The sequence below is a fragment of the Achroia grisella genome, unplaced genomic scaffold, assembly GCF_030625045.1.
Source record: "Achroia grisella isolate CSIRO2021 unplaced genomic scaffold, CSIRO_AGI_Agris_v1 utg516, whole genome shotgun sequence".
NCBI lineage: Eukaryota > Metazoa > Arthropoda > Insecta > Lepidoptera > Pyralidae > Achroia > Achroia grisella.
The window spans coordinates 1,084,990-1,101,688 of record NW_026712909.1 but is presented as its reverse complement, the minus strand read 5'-3'; the positions used below and the strand labels follow the sequence as shown (position 1 = coordinate 1,101,688).

At 31.3% G+C, this 16,699-nt stretch overlaps 1 protein-coding gene across 3 annotated transcripts in view; it reads right to left on the bottom strand.

Annotated features, from left to right (window-relative positions):
- LOC131847164 (transcription factor hamlet-like) overlaps positions 1-16,699 on the bottom strand; it is a 133,991-nt gene that overhangs the window by 10,332 nt on the left and 106,960 nt on the right. For all 3 annotated transcript variants that reach the window (XM_059196640.1, XM_059196641.1, XM_059196643.1), the window contains 3 exons: positions 12,532-12,660; positions 11,214-11,310; positions 1,865-1,976 (listed from right to left, as the gene is read on the bottom strand). In XM_059196640.1, the coding sequence (XP_059052623.1) occupies positions 1,865-1,976; positions 11,214-11,310; positions 12,532-12,660 (338 nt within the window). The remainder of the gene's footprint in view (positions 1-1,864; positions 1,977-11,213; positions 11,311-12,531; positions 12,661-16,699) is intronic.

Genomic DNA, 16,699 nt, shown 5'->3' with positions numbered 1-16,699 from the left:
GCATAATGTGTGATATCAAATTACAAATCCGATAAGATATTTCAATGGGATTTCGTAACATACGAATACGATGCATTGGAACACGCCTCAACAGGTATTAGGAGCACGCGTGACGGTATAATTTAAGTTATCAATAATATTATCGTTGACTGGTGATGTATATTGTTGACAATATTACAAGTGTATCGCTACTTAAATACACACTCTATTACGTGTGCATTATACATTATTTACTAATGAATACATATTTATATAATAGTGCACCCGTGCTAGCGGGCATCAGTGGAGATTGTAATGATGAAGATTTCACCAGGAATTAACATTGCTAGCATTATAAATATTGAAGATTAGTGACCTAATAGGCATTCCTAAGTGTAGTGATAGCTATCGGTACCTACTAACAAAGTCAAAATCTAATGACTAACTCCTGACGGAGAATAATTTTACTGTGAAACGAATATAAGTGATATATTAATGTTAACAATACAGCTCGATATAAATCATATCATAATCATCTCATATGTACACTTAAAGGTACTATGTTTTCACTTTATTTATCTTACAAACTTAGACGTTGCAAATTCCGTATTTACTTGTAATTTTAGTATCTTTATTATCTATTCAGTTCTGTATTCTATTTTTGTATAGTAGAAAATTGTCACACCGTTCTATGTTCCGATGTCCCATAATTGTTAGAAACGTTTAAAACAATAGTGATGGTACGATAAGGCCGCAAGGATACGTTAGAACGGTGCATGTCGATAATCTCGATCCACTGCATTATTGATGAAAACCGACGCCACTTCAATAGAATATGATGACACAGGCCATTACGGCTTGCAGTCGCTTGTCGAACAAATATTAAATTCATGATATGTTTTTTATTTGTAATGAGACACTTTTTATCGTTTTAATCGACGTTTTATTTGAGCTTTCAATATTGTATGTTGTTATTGTCATTAGTAGTTGTTAAAAGTCGTTGTAAGATGGTACGATAAAAACTAAACTATCATTATTGAATATGATCCTGTCAAATTGTCTCAAATGTCTGTTTAATTGTCAGATTGTGAGTATAACAGTTGCGGGGGTTTGATCGAGCATCGCGTGCCTACGGCGCACCCGACAACAAATCATCGAGTCTAGTTATCGATTGGGTACATCTCTACTAAATAAATCGTTACTAGACCGTTCCTGGCGACCAAATAATATTAATGGCAAGAGGTTAATAGTTTCGAAGACGTTTGAAATTGATCAACTTCTGCATCTAGACGAGAGCTACAGAAAAAGTACCGGAATAGCTTGTTTAAGATAGGTGGATAGATAAAATAAATTGACTAATGATTGCATTTACTTTAGTTATTAACGATAAATAATAATTAAATTGTTGTGATAAGCTCACAGTAAACTATTTAGTAAACATATTAAATATTAGTTTAATTGTATTATTTATAATATTTTTTTGTCTATATGTATATAAATATCTAATGATTGAAGCACTTCCTATTGGAATTTTTCATATTGGAATAGGCAATAATGAAGTCGATTTGTCTGACTAGCAATACATTTTGTTAGATCAATCCGGATGATTTAATTTGGTAATGAAAGTTCGTTTCTGATAAATTAGACAGAATAGTGTCATTATATTTAAATTTAACCGTCATTTATTCATCTTTCATTAGTACCCTGCTAGAGTGCGCTGTTAATTCTATCTCAAGATAATTTTTATAGGAGAAATCAATATTAAACATATTGCGTAACATACATATAAACACTATACAATTATTATTATAATAAACCTTGTGCCTATGACAGACGGTTACAAATGTTTAAATATAGCAAGTTATTAGAAACAAATGAAACTCACGTGTCTATGTTAGGGAATGGAGAGTCACAGAAGGAGCACCTCGGCTCCGTATCTTCACGTTCCTCCTCTTCAGGAAGTGGCTGCGTATACTTGACACTAGAGCTCTGGTGATCTGCAATAGTTAATGTTGTACTGTTAATTAATTATATATTCCTAAATTATGTTACAACTAATATACCTTAATTATAATTAGTGAATAAAAATGAGTTAGAGACAAAACAATTATTATATCATAATATACAATTAATTTATATGTATGTACACATACACGTATGTATTACATTAGCTTATTTTATTTAATAATATTTTCATAAAAATATAAATATAAAAAAAATTAAATTAATTTATTTTTAAATGCTTTACTAGAAGGGGTTCAAATAAATATATTTTAATAACCACTTATGTTTTAAAAGGCCCCGCGTTTGCTTGTACTGGGTCGCCACTCAAGAATATACTTGTACCTTCCCCATTGATTAATGGTTATTCAAGTTATAGGTACGTCCATTCCCAATTGAGACTAATTATTATCATACTACTACTAATTTGAATAATATCTATCGTGTTAGTTATTTTATAGATTTAGGTTTCATTAATATTATTATTACTATGTAATAGTGTATTATTAAATAGTAATACTATTCTACTAGTAACTTTCAGCTTCACCCTTCATATTTACTCTGTACATAAGATACTGTAACCGCCGTTAAATTAATTTTTACTTTTACGTTTTATAAATTATTAAATAAACTCAAAAAATGTAATAAATGGACTTAACCTTACTAGTCGAACGGTTAATAATTTACACATTATTCAATGCAAATATGCAATATTGCCGTCGAGCAAAACTTTATGCGTCCGGTTGAAAGTGTTTGCATTTAATTGTAGGCTTTCTATTGATTTACACGTCGTTTCAAGTATTTACAAAATGTATAGTTGCATGTTCTTTGACATTATTTCTAGCTTATTTAGCTCGAAATTATTTCGGTTCGAGTTCAGATTCTAATATTTATATATTCACTCCAACATCCTGCTAATTACAAAGCAATAAAAAAAAGGAGTTGAGATTATCTATGTTATGTTCGTCTGAAAATGCTTATTGATATTAAAGAAAGAAACAAAATACAAATAGCTATTGCTGAAGTAAATTTTAATTATAAATAGCATTTATAATTTAATTACTCATAATTTTAATTTATACATTTACTTTAGTAGTACATATACTAAAGTAAAATTACTAATATCATAATAGCGTAACTGAAATAATAATGAAATAATAAAATTCATTTAATATTTTTTGTTATATGAGCAAAAAACATAAATAATATTAAATAAATATTATAGTGTTTGATTCAAAGGTACGCTATAACAATCTTTCATAAAAAATCAACAATAGTACCTATTCTGTAGAGCTTATAATCAAACGTTGCCAGTAACAATAAGTTATCAAGCATAACAAATCATGAGTGGGGCGTCGGAAGTATAAGATCACATTGACACATGCAGAATTAATTCGAGTCACGAGCGAAGCCACGCCTCGCACATTGTCTAACGAGCTATCCGTGATAAGGCAAGGTTGAGATAAAACAACGTTGATATCATCGGCCAAGTGTGAACTACATACATACAAACAAATGTATCAGTCTGGAATATTTGTGTTTACATTCAACGGTTACACTTCTTGGTCACTTATCTTTGACCATACGGCATCATAATAAAGCAATACAAAATAAAAATCTTTCGAATGAGTAATTTTTTAAATAATTTCGTGGCTAAAGCACTACATCTATGGTAGTGAGAATGGTTTTTGGTTACTATTCGTTTATTATAGAATTTACAATAATAAAAAATAAATGTATTTCTTATTATTAATAAAGTACCAATAAATAAAGTAAATATATACAAAACTAACTAACTAAATGACTACCCCAACCAGTAAAAGTATCTTATCTGAGATAAAAGTTATAATGAATAATTTAAAAGTTTTAGTAATTTTATGAATTACTAAAATTAATATAAAATAAAAACTAACTAACTTTACTTACCTACCTCAGAAAACGCCGAAAGAGTAAATAACCTTTATACAATTAAAGAATATAGTGATGTCACTTGATTCAAAATGATGTCACTATGAAAGGTCAACCGGCCTGTGTATGATGCCATATAGCACTGAAGTGTTGGTTACAAATTATTAGAGGGCAGGTCACCACCCCCACCCCACCTGCGAGGGTTAATATGCTCACTTGACCTGTCATTTGCATTGTAGGGAAAATATAGAAATTATCAATGCGTGTCATGCACCATGCATCGCATTAAATTATTTATATAACCACTGATTTATAAAAATAATATCACCTATTCATGAAAATCGATGTATCCATATTCCATACTAATAACATTACATGAATGTAAAACTATGTGTCTGTCTACTTATAACGTTTTCATGACTAAACGGCTAAATGAAGTTTAATGAATTTGATGTAAAAATAAATTGTATCACTGGGATACTACAGGAAAATCCGACAATCACTGCGGATAGCCAACTACAGTACAGTACAGTAGATATGTATAGACAAAAACAGAGAGGGAGATGGGACCGAATATGACAAAGTGTGAGTGTGAGTGCCTGTGTTGTAACTATTGTTTTGTCTGGATAAAGAAACCAGAAAGAAAATTATAACATACACAGTTTCTTTCATTACGAGTAGGTAATCTTAGTTTCGCGGTGCATATTTAAATTCGACAAAGCGAACCTACCGCAGTCTTTCTGATTAATTGTTTTACCAATTTTTTTTATTCAGTGTTATATAATTATAAGTCTGTATTTATTTCTTTATTATATATACTTAAATCAATGCATCCCCTATCCCATTCAAACAGTAATCGAAAATACGATGGCCTGAAATGAGGTTAGAACCTATAGCGGTGCCCTCAGACTACAATCGTATACGTTAGGCAGGAGTTAGGCTTAAGTCGGTCCATTCACGATTTTGGAGTACCCTTTTCACTCGTCACTATTTCGATCGGTGAACCAGTAACCTTGGCCTTACAGTTTCGAGTCTACATGTTTTTTTCTTTCGATAGTTCTTTGGAATATACTATTTATTTTTAACGTGATCAATATTTATACGTATCTATAATAAGTTAAAACCACGGGATCTCATTGTATTACACATTACGCTACAGTTTAACCGAGATCATAGCGAAACATTGGGATCTCGATAAAATAAATAAAACGTGGTTTTCTTAATTATACGTATTCATTGGAATAGTACGAAAAAATGCAGAAGTATATTAACTCGTATAATGAATGAAAATTTCAATAGTACTCTAGTTTTTTTTTCTTAATATCACGACCCTCGATCCGTTTCCCAAGAGTAATTACAAGTTTCGCGTATGGCGGGCGAGTGGCGCAGGCGTTAAGTTTTCCCACGTCGTCACCAGATGTCGGGGCGGCGCGCGCGCACCGTGACGGTGGACGGTGACTTACTGATCTTTATAAAACGACCCCTTCAACAGGGACACCTGTTATTTTCTCATACCGTTAGCTATTCCGTTAAAAAAGAAATATTGCCATATCTTATAAAAATATAAACTAGTTCTCCTGGCTAGGTGGTTGTTGATCACAAATCGGTACAATAGTTCTGTGGATTATCTAGTGAATACAATGTCCGTATAATCACAACTACTCACATTAAAAAAAAATCAAACTGGTAACTTACTGAAATTGTTTAGGAATTTATAACTATTAACTTATACAAATTGATGTCATCGATGCTAACAACAGTTAAAATTTGTAATGCCAGTGGCTTACGCATCAGGTGCGTCCGGAGCGCGTTACCGTTACGCCCTAGAGTGCGAACGGTCTCCAATCTCGGTGTTATGGCTGAACTCGATCGTCCTGACCGGTATTATCTGTCGTATCTATATGGAGATATATAATATTACCAGACAGACAGATACTACTTACATTTATAGGGGATAAAATCAATATCAGTAACCATCGTGATAAATTCCTGATCATTTTGCCACGAAAATCTAACTGATCTAACGTCATGTTCATCTTAGTGCAGATGGGTGCACTATTTTTATCAATAAAAAATTACATTTATGACAAAATAAATTACTTATTTATTTATAAAAATCACATTATTCTATCTCATACTATAGTGTAAAAGTAAAGTATGTTTCTGTACATGCCAAAATGGATGATCAGATATTATAATATATGTACCTCGGTTACTATCTAAGTCGTAACAAATTTAGTGGAGATTGTAAATAAAAAATATTAAGTATTAAATTTGACTTGAACACAGATTGTGTCAGAGAAGCTGCTGTTATCGTATATACAAATATATCTTGTATCATGCGACGATACAATAATAACCAACAATTTCACTATTTAAGTACTTATTACTTAAATAGTGAAATTCCATTTTCATATCACTTCGTTACTTATGTGTTGAATAGTAATTTAAATTTCCCTATCATTTTTTTGTTTAAAACAAGTCGAGTACCATTTTAGGATTCAAACAGTAATAATTAAGCAATTTGCTTAAAACAGCAATAATAAGATTTATATTTTAATTTAGGTATATCTTAAAAAAATAATGAACTTACTTTCTGGATAAACTAAATTAAATATATGATAAGATTATAAAATAATTCAAAATATTATTTTAGAGTCACGCCTGTATTAACCCTTGTGTAATTGAAATTATTCAATTTTGCGTAACATCAAGATATAAAAATTTAATCTGCGAACAAAAAGTAGACATGCGCAACTTGCACCCGGACCATATTCAACCCTTCCAACGGGCGGTGATATTAAATTGAAATATTTTTATTTTATTGTCTGTAATATTTATTTGATTGTTAAATAAATACGCGATGTGGGACGCCGAACGATTGTACCCGGTTTAATGGGGGAGTACAGCTATTGTTGTTGGTTAATTTTTTGATTAATCATCCTATTTCGTGGGGAATCGTCACCATTATATGACGTTTCAATTTTCGCTTTTACTTTTGTTGTGCAATGACATGTGTCTTGTACAATGTGTATAAATTATAAATAGCTATTAAGTAAATAGATCTCCAAACAACGAACATATAGACAATTTGTATAAGTTTATAGAGAAGCAAAGATAATCATAAAATCTGTAACAGCCTCCAAATTCTTACTTATGGCCACGTGGAAGATGTTAGGATTAGCCTGAGAAGTTATTTCCTAGACCTGTTCTATATACATATGCAATGTATTCATAGAGCTATATGTAAGTAATAAGCTTCTTATTTTTCCAAACTTGATATTCAATTTCGTTTGTCAACGAGATACCTACTATGATTGTAAGATTTAAATGCACATCGATATGGTAACGATGAAATAGAAAATCTTTACAAAAATCTAAGTTTTTAGAAGAAGTATAGAATGCAATTGTAGTCTAAACCATTCTAAAAAAGGCTTAACATCAACACATTAATATTCAAGATTTATATCTCGGTACGTTATCGAAATTCAAAAATTAATCGTACATAGTGATAACGGATCGAGCGTGCGACAATAGCGCATGCGCCCGCGTCGGACAAAGCAACGTCATCAATTTTAATCTGCACGACAATTGCGCGATGACAAATGTCAGCGCGCGCGGCACTCATTCATTACCGGCACGAATGCACGCGGCCGATATGAAAAAGAAACGGCTAATAAAGGGTTAACTTTAATATTATTGTTATTGCGCTTATGAGTAGATGGATTATATTTTTGAATAAAGACGTATTTAAATGACAGTCCACATGTAGAAAAAAATGTATATTAATAACATACCATATCATTAGATTAATAAACTATGTACCAATAGCATATATTAAAACTGTCGCAAGTGTTCTGTGTATAATTTACTTACAGCTATCACATTTTAGTATTGTTTTGACTCTACAGATCAGTTCCTATTTTTCCCGTTTTAAAGTTAACCAGTACTTTTTGAGTTATCTTTAATAATGCATTTGAATTATATTATATACTGTGTTATATTAATGTATAATAGTTTCAAAATAATACAGGCTACTAAAGAAAACAGAATTTATTTATATTTTGTGTATTATTGTATTCTAAAACCATACTAACCAAATACAAATAGCTGTCTACAGATCGTTTCTACCCTCAAAAAGCTCATCAATCACATATTGCGCAAGCCCGGATCATTATGACAAATGTTGGAGAATGACTCCAAATTGATTCCAATTATTGATATTTAGGAGTCATTCTGGATTTGTGACGCAGCTGATGTTTGCGCTATTTAAATGACCATCAATATATTTAACTCCGGACCCGATGATAACAAAAATAATAACAACTAATAAATATATACTATTACCAACGTTTAAAGGAATACGCGTATTTTATACATTTATAGTCTTCATTTAAGTTAAAAATAAACTCTAGAATCTGCTATTAAAATAATTTTACAGATTATATACTGATTTCCAAATTTTTAAATCTACTAATTTCTCAACACTACTAGTAAAGGCGCAAATACATAGATTTTATATGATATTTTATATTATCTATAACGCACATTAAGTCCCATACATATGTCTAAAATGAATAAATTATTTTCACTTTGACTTCTTCTTCTTCTTTCTTATTCAAAGTCAAAGGAAAACAATTTATTCATATCCAATCTTCCTAATTAAAAGTTTAAATCTTTGTTACTTTTATATTAGTTGTATACACATTTATGTTATGCTACATCACGTTATCGTGTTGCCATTCCTAATGACTAAGTTAGGGCTGTTATCCTGTAATTTCACTGCCCAACCGCAACCGAAACGGCTTACAAAACTTGCTGCTTGACGGCTGAAATAAGTTAATCTTGGACGTAGAAACTCACTTTTTAGTCTACCTCTGGTATTGAAAGGTCGGTTTAAAATCCGATTCTGTATCATACAGTAGATTTTAATAGATAAATTCTCAGAAAATACCTATTAACTTTATATAAAGCAATGGAATTGCAATTCTCATTAAAGACCTTTATTTTTATACTCTATGTAACGGCTCTCTATGTAAATCATAATTGGGAAATGCAAGTTTATATTTGTATCTAGTATTACAATTATCGATTTTCCAAGCCCAATTGTCTACAAGCGAGTAATTGTTATTAAACAACCCGGTAATTACATACAATTCAAATCGCATAAATCATACAGCGCCAGTTGCGACACCGTCGCACCGGAAGGCAGTGCTGAACCTCCGAAGACCCTAATTCCATTGATATAGCGATTATTCTAGATGTGAAAGAACAAGTTGTTCACAATACGTCCTTAATGGTCTAGCGGTTTTGACAACACCATGCTTCCTACGGTCGCGAGTTTTGATTCCTTGCCCAATTCAAATATTTGTATTCATGAAAATGCTTGTTAGTATATGCAATAATGCTTGTCTGGGTGTTTGCTGTTTATGTATGCATCTACAAAATAAAGTACCAGTAAGTATTTGTATCAGTTGTTTAATACTCATAGTACGAGTTCTACTTAGTTTGGATCTAAATGGCGGTGTCTGAATTGTCATATTCAATTATTGCTATTATTATAAATAGATATTTTATCAAGTGTCTTCAATAAATGACTCTATCGTTTCTGCTTAAACGGTTAATATATTATTTTAAATATCACATATAAATTCAACGGGGATGTTGTTGATGATGCCTATGCTTAGGCTCTTATAAGCCGTTAGCACTCGCTACACAGTATGTACCAAAAGTTAATCGACAAATAATAATTAAACCATGATGTTGAGTATACAAAATATTAGATTACTACTTTCCATTACCTTGTTTCCAATTTTCAATGACATAACAAATTGTATGAAGCAAAACAAATATAGTCACCAAATACTAATTTACTAATAAGTAAAGATATTGTCTCCATTCAAATTCTTCTGTTTCTCTTCCCGTCACTTCCAGTCCTTCTAATCCCACGCACCCTTACCGTAATATAGGCATATGCGTGATTTTTCACATCAGGCGGCGCGTACGTCGCGATTTATCTAAATTAAACATCGTATGCGCGTGGCACCACCGGTGTACGGTGCGCGGCTCGAAAAACCGGTGATTTTTTTTATATACAGTGTGATTTACAAGAGGGCTAACGAATTTTACACATGTATATCCTATATATATATTCATTATAATAATTTGTAGTAGAAAAGCAACCTATTCTGGTTGCTTCAAATAATACATTTTCAGAAAAAAGTTATTCTTATATCAGATAATTAATTCGTAATTATATTCAATGATTTTATACCTATAGCCTATGAGATAACTAAATGATATGCTTATACATATAGTTAAATTAACCTAATTTATAGTTACATGCAATTGATTGCATATACAGGCAAGCCGAAGTGCATTAAACCTTACAAAATATATATATCCTGAATATATATATATCCTGAAGGTGATTAAGACGGAATATTATCAATTACACAATCAAAATTGCCAAAATCTAAAGTTAATCTAAAACAAATAAATCGTTAATCATTAATACAAAAAATGTATTGCACTCATTTTTCAATTCAATTACACTTACAATTCATTGTAATTGTGAAATGGAATGGTAGGTGGTACCCGTCGCCTAAATAACAAATATATTAATTCAAAGCAACAAGTGCTTGTACTTGTATAAAATGTATATATGAAAATAAATATTGAAGAAAGAAAAAATATTCATTTTATGGCCTAACAAAAAATAACAGCATTAGTAACAATATCTTTAAAGGCGTTACTTAGTACTTGGAAGAGTCCTTAAGTTTCTCAGTCAGAGATATTCCGTTGGCAACTAAACTGATTAACGTAACTTTTTAAGAGTATTTTAGGAAAATCACAGATACGTGGTTATACAAACCACCTGTATGTGACAGGGGCAACAGTTTACGAGGGCCGGAACAGGGCATAGGGCAGGTGACTCCAATTAACTGCGGACTGTCGAAGCGTGAAGCACGCGTGACCGTGATTCAACTGATGTGAGACTCGTTAGGACTTAAACTATATAGGTACATAAGTAAAATTACAGGAGTTACACTAACAAATATCTTTGATTAGTAAATAATAACAAGTTATCAGGTGGAACTGGAATAAAAAGGGGACTAATAATGAGAACTGAGACTGAGAACGAATATAATAACATTCTAGTTAGCATCTTTCAATGTGTCTACCTTAAGATAATAAAACACTAAGCAAGAAAATTAAACCCCGTATCCAACAACAAGTTACACATAATAAAAAGAAACTATTAGTTTCGTTACTGTAGCAAGAAACCGACAAAAAGATAAAAAAATATATTAAAAGATACTGACCAGTAGTGGGAAGGATATCTTGCAGCGGTAACGGTGTCCTCGGACCCAGCAGCAACTCCTGACCAGGAGTAATATCACGTATTACTTTATACCATACCTGAAAACGCATATAAAATAGTGAGATATATAATTCAAATATATCTAATTCCAACATACTAGATAAAACTATCCATTATTATAAGATTAATTTATTATAACAATAGTAACAGCACTGTAAATAACTTTTTCTGTTGTGTTAATACCATTAACTTAGATTTTTTGTGACTAAATAAAAAAAATCATTCGATATCATTGTACATCTTCAACTGTTAAAAATTTGAAATCTGTGGAGTCATACGAAAATTTAAAATAAAGCTATGATTTTATACGTGAATTAAATGCTAATAGTCTGAGGTGTAATTAAATAGATTTGTGGTATAAAGGGCATGAGTGGATCTAATCACCGCATCTGTTCGCTCCCCTACAACGCTACAGTTGACCGGAAGCCGCGACTGTTGTTCAGGAACACCGATTTTCTGCCACCGGAAGTGGCAACGTTCGACATTCAAATTTCATTGGGGTCTTATTGGGGTACACATAAAGTATGACGAGGGTTGATATGACGCAGTTTGAAGTGTTGCGTCATTGTATTTATATTCGAATTTATACAAATACTTACTACTACTATTCAATTGCTTATACCTTTCTAAAACATAAATTTCAATTTTGTTTTGTATATGACAATTCAAGATTTAATTAAGTAATTATTTATTAGTTAGTCATATTATTTTTAAACTGGTGTTATTCTGTAGGTAATAAATAAATCAAACTATCATAAAAAATCCGATCTAGGTTCATTCATGAATTACAGCTTAGTACTGAAAAAAGGGGCAAAGCATGAGTAATAAACGGTACTGTACCGTTGTATCACTCATACTTTCTCACCTCATATATCGAACTAAGGTCTATAATAGTTATGATAATATATAATTAATCTATTATATAAGATCCGCTTTGTGCAAATACCAATATTTTGTAAATATTTTCATTTTATTTCAATACAGTCAATACTGTTCATATATAACATATGTATCAAACACACAACAACAAACATAGACGGTTACAATATTCAAAATATTGTTATCATTCATAAAGTTTACAAGGTTTTGCAAGAAGTGAATACAATTTACAGATCCAATACTTATACCAGAGTTATTGTTATTAGTGCACCTGAACGGTTCAATGTTTTAGGTCATGTTATGTCATGTGTCTTCTTTCCCAATTCTGTTACCGCCCTAAGAAATGATAATTAAGAAAAAATATTAAAAATCGATCATACTTCACCAGCGTGCAGTGTGTGCTGTACATTGGCATCGTGCGTGTAACTGGTGGAGCGGATGTACTTCAACCAGTTGGACTTCTCTGTGGTGCCGTCCAACCATCCTCTAATACCGTTCTTGCCGAGGAACTGAAATAATAAATGAGTAAATTTCGGGAGAGCGTCGTGGTATAGTTTACTACCCTCTGACCCTCCAATGAAACCAAAATGTCCTTGAGACGGTAGCCCCCCCCCCCCCCCCCCCCCCCCCCCCCCCCCTGGCACGTTGGGTTCAAAATATAACGAGTAATATGTTAATTGCTCCGTTCAACACAACATCGACAGTTAACAATACCTCTGACTATCTCATTTAGTATAAAAGTCGTTATAATCGTATATGTTTCTTTATTTTAATTTTAGTACTTTTCACATTATAAATAATATGTAATAAATAAATGAAACTAAATGAGAAGTACTAAACTTCATGGAAATGGAGTTTAAAGGTTCCGTGTGGTATTTAATGATTAGGATTTCAATATGCTTATATTTGCCGTAGAATAGGTAAATTATGGTAATAATTATTACTATCTATTTATATGTAATCCATGAAAATACTTAGATCTTATCAAAAACATAACATAATGACATTAACAAATAAGTAACAAAAATTAAATAAGAAATAAAGATTTTAATTATTTACTAAACGATTTAATAATATTATAATAATGATTACTTTAATATGAGTCTTAGTTTTAAACTTATCTGTAACAAAACGTATCAATTACAGCTAATATTTTTTTTGTACTGAACACATTCATATTACTAACATTATATATTGCGCGCCATCTACATTTCTTTAGAGTAACTCTTAAGAATGTTTTCCAGGGGCAGATATTCAACATCTTATTGACTATTCAGTTAGCACGAAATGACTGATAACATGTACACACGAAATCACTTAAATGAAATGTTGATTTAATAAATGGAATTTAATAAATAAAGACAGAAATTTAAAAATACAATATGTACAACTTAATATTCATTAGCGCCATCTATACAAGTATGCCTGTATCGCATAGTCATTGGACACGCGGCGTCCACGATAGATGGCGACATTAGTCTCCGTCAAGATTCACCGGCTCGTCCTGACCAGTTATTTGTCATTGCCGTCTCCCCAAAGGCAATTCATTTCATTGTGATAATTTAATTTCATACGAGGTGTCAGGATTATTAATTATTCTACTGGGTGAGTTTTGCTTTCTATAATATTGGACAATTTTACTTTTATTGATATGCATTTATATCTACCTAAATTGGAAAGATTATAAACTGCAAATATATATAAATCATATATATCTGAATATATATACCTATATGTATTGTGATTAAACAATCTGCAATGTTAATTACTAAAAATAAATAAATCAAAGTAATTAAAACGATTCCATCAAACTAATCTATTAATTACAACTAATTGTAGATTGTAGAAGAACTTAAGAAGGATATAATCCCTTCGTTTCATACCAATCTAGTATTTTAACCATCTAATTTTAATAACAAACTCAAGTAGGTAATATTTACGTCGATTATTGAACAAATTCACATAATTCAGTTCAATATCTATCATCAATCAAATCGTTAAGATAGTGTAAATTCTTAAATGTGATATTAACCCATTATTTAACTAGCAAAGCAAAATTCCATTGCATTATCATTTGAAATTTTTAAGATGATTTACGTATTTTTTATTTACAATTCATCCATAGTACTTTGTTCAATTTTTAAATAAAGCGAGGTCTACATAGATAGCATCGCTACTGCATATCGGCATAAGGGGGTTATAACCAACAATTTGGGACAGGCTCACCCTGCATACATTCGATTGAGTCATAATGCCAATAATAGCATATTTCACGAAGATGTGTACCTTTCTGATAGGGGGCCCCGTTTGTTTAACCGTTAAATTAGGGTTTTTTAACTTGATCTATTGCAAACGTAAACAGTGTGTGGGAGGGCCTTTGTGTCAATTTGATGATGTATAATGATGGGTTAATAAAGTTTAAACAGAATTTGTTCACCGAATATATTCATTTCTCATACGCGTGTGTTTGGAACAATCAATAAGTAGTAGATATTTGAAGTTCGAACAGCTATGGTAAGTTATTAAATGGCAGTTCTATGAACGTAGTTTCAAGGTAAATATTTTTAAAGAAGTCTTTTTATATTATATTATATACCTATGACACGGAGCATTACCAGATTGATTTGATTTTATCAGTAGCGAATTTGTATGTAACGAAGTTCTTAAAAAAACTAACAGAATCATATCGCCAACAATTATGCTCATATCTTTGAATCGGTGTCAGAAGTATCTTTTTTGTTAAAAAAGCTACGGGAATTAATATTAGTCACAATTTAAACTATTTACTGTTTACATCAGTTAAAACAACCAGCTACTAATTCACCGTAAAATTAAAACATGAACCCCCCATTTTTATCATCTCAAAGAAAAAAACAAATTACGTGAAAAATAAAATACATCTGTTACGTAATAAAAATAACATAACAAGTAAGGTATTAATCAAAGGTTCGGAAACCCTCCTTACGCGTCACCGGCAAGCCTTCCGCGGCATTTATCACGTTATTAAAACTGAGTCGGGCGCGTACTGTAAAAAAGATAATTATCTTAGGGAACCCTTGTCTTAACTTAGGGCTGTCAACGTCCACTTTTCCTGAAACCACATTATACATACAATTGAAAACCAATACATATAATCTTATAACAAAAGTACTTGAGCAGTAGTGTCGTCCTAAAATACAATTTCTGTCACCTGTCAATAACGATCATTCAAAAATGTTAAATAATGTAATTACTCACTTAGTAGATTAATAAAGCAACGATAATATATCTACTGTAATTCGTAATAGGTCAAAAAGTATGCATTTAAACAGTTTGATAGTTCAAAAATACCTCAACCTTAAATATAGAATAAAGAAGTAAACACAAAACAAATGCTTAGTAGACAAATGATAGGTGTGGCCTATCATTTGTCTACTAAGCATTTGTTTTATGATGATTAAAGAATTAGATATAAGATTAAAGAATCCCACTCATTTTTTCCATGACTTATGATATAAGCTAGTAAAATGTGACTACCATCGCTTATTTACATGAACCGTATCAAAATTATTAGTAATACTCCGAACTACCGATACTATTTCTGATACGTTGCCATTTTTTAATTATATCTGCCAACGCAATTTGTAGAATAATAATAATAACTAATATAACGCATTTACAAAGGGATGGACGCAAAAAGTAGCTCCACAAGTTTTATTTAATTTTTGATCCAGAAACTGAAAAACTGTTTTATCAGTAGTACTTAGTAGACAGCCCTGTGCGCGCTAGGCGGGCGATGAGTTGGCGGGTGCCGGCGGCACATGTTCGCCATCACTCATCGATGAACGGTACTCGGTCAAGGATGCAATTGCGTGGACACTTGTTACCAATGTCCGGGGTACAGACCCCGCCGTGAAATATGATCACGGTTTAGAGACATCAGCTTGTAATATATTATGTCCATTTGATGTTTGAAATATAATTTCACGACCTCTGTAACCTGTAGTTATACTGTCATTCACACAATACATATTTTAAAAATATATTTACGTATGCATATTAGTTGTATAATGTCCATAATAGAATTTCTGTTTAGTTTGAGGCTAAATGGCGCTTTATAATGTCCTTATTATTAGTAGATAATCTTGATTTCAAGTATACACTTACTTAGCTATCTATACATATAAATAAAATTGGAGTGTCTGTTTGTAATATTAAAATAACCGTTTTTTACTACATGCATATGAATATATAGTAGGTAAATACGGTACATACATCAAAATAACATTATTACAATTTTTGTGTCTGTTTATTCTGAAATGGATGGACCGATTTTGACGGGACTTTTATTGGCTACTTTTTAGAAAAATAAAGTACTAGTATACTTACTTTTTTAATAGCAACATACCACGACATGTTAAACAATCTTACACGGCCGTGCATTTCTATTCGCGTATTAGGTATTTGTATCAAAACGTTTTTTTAACAAAATGAAATTATTTAAATCATTTTGATTATAAATTCAATTTTAATGGCGTAGACCTAATTATTACAATTTTTTTTTTTTTT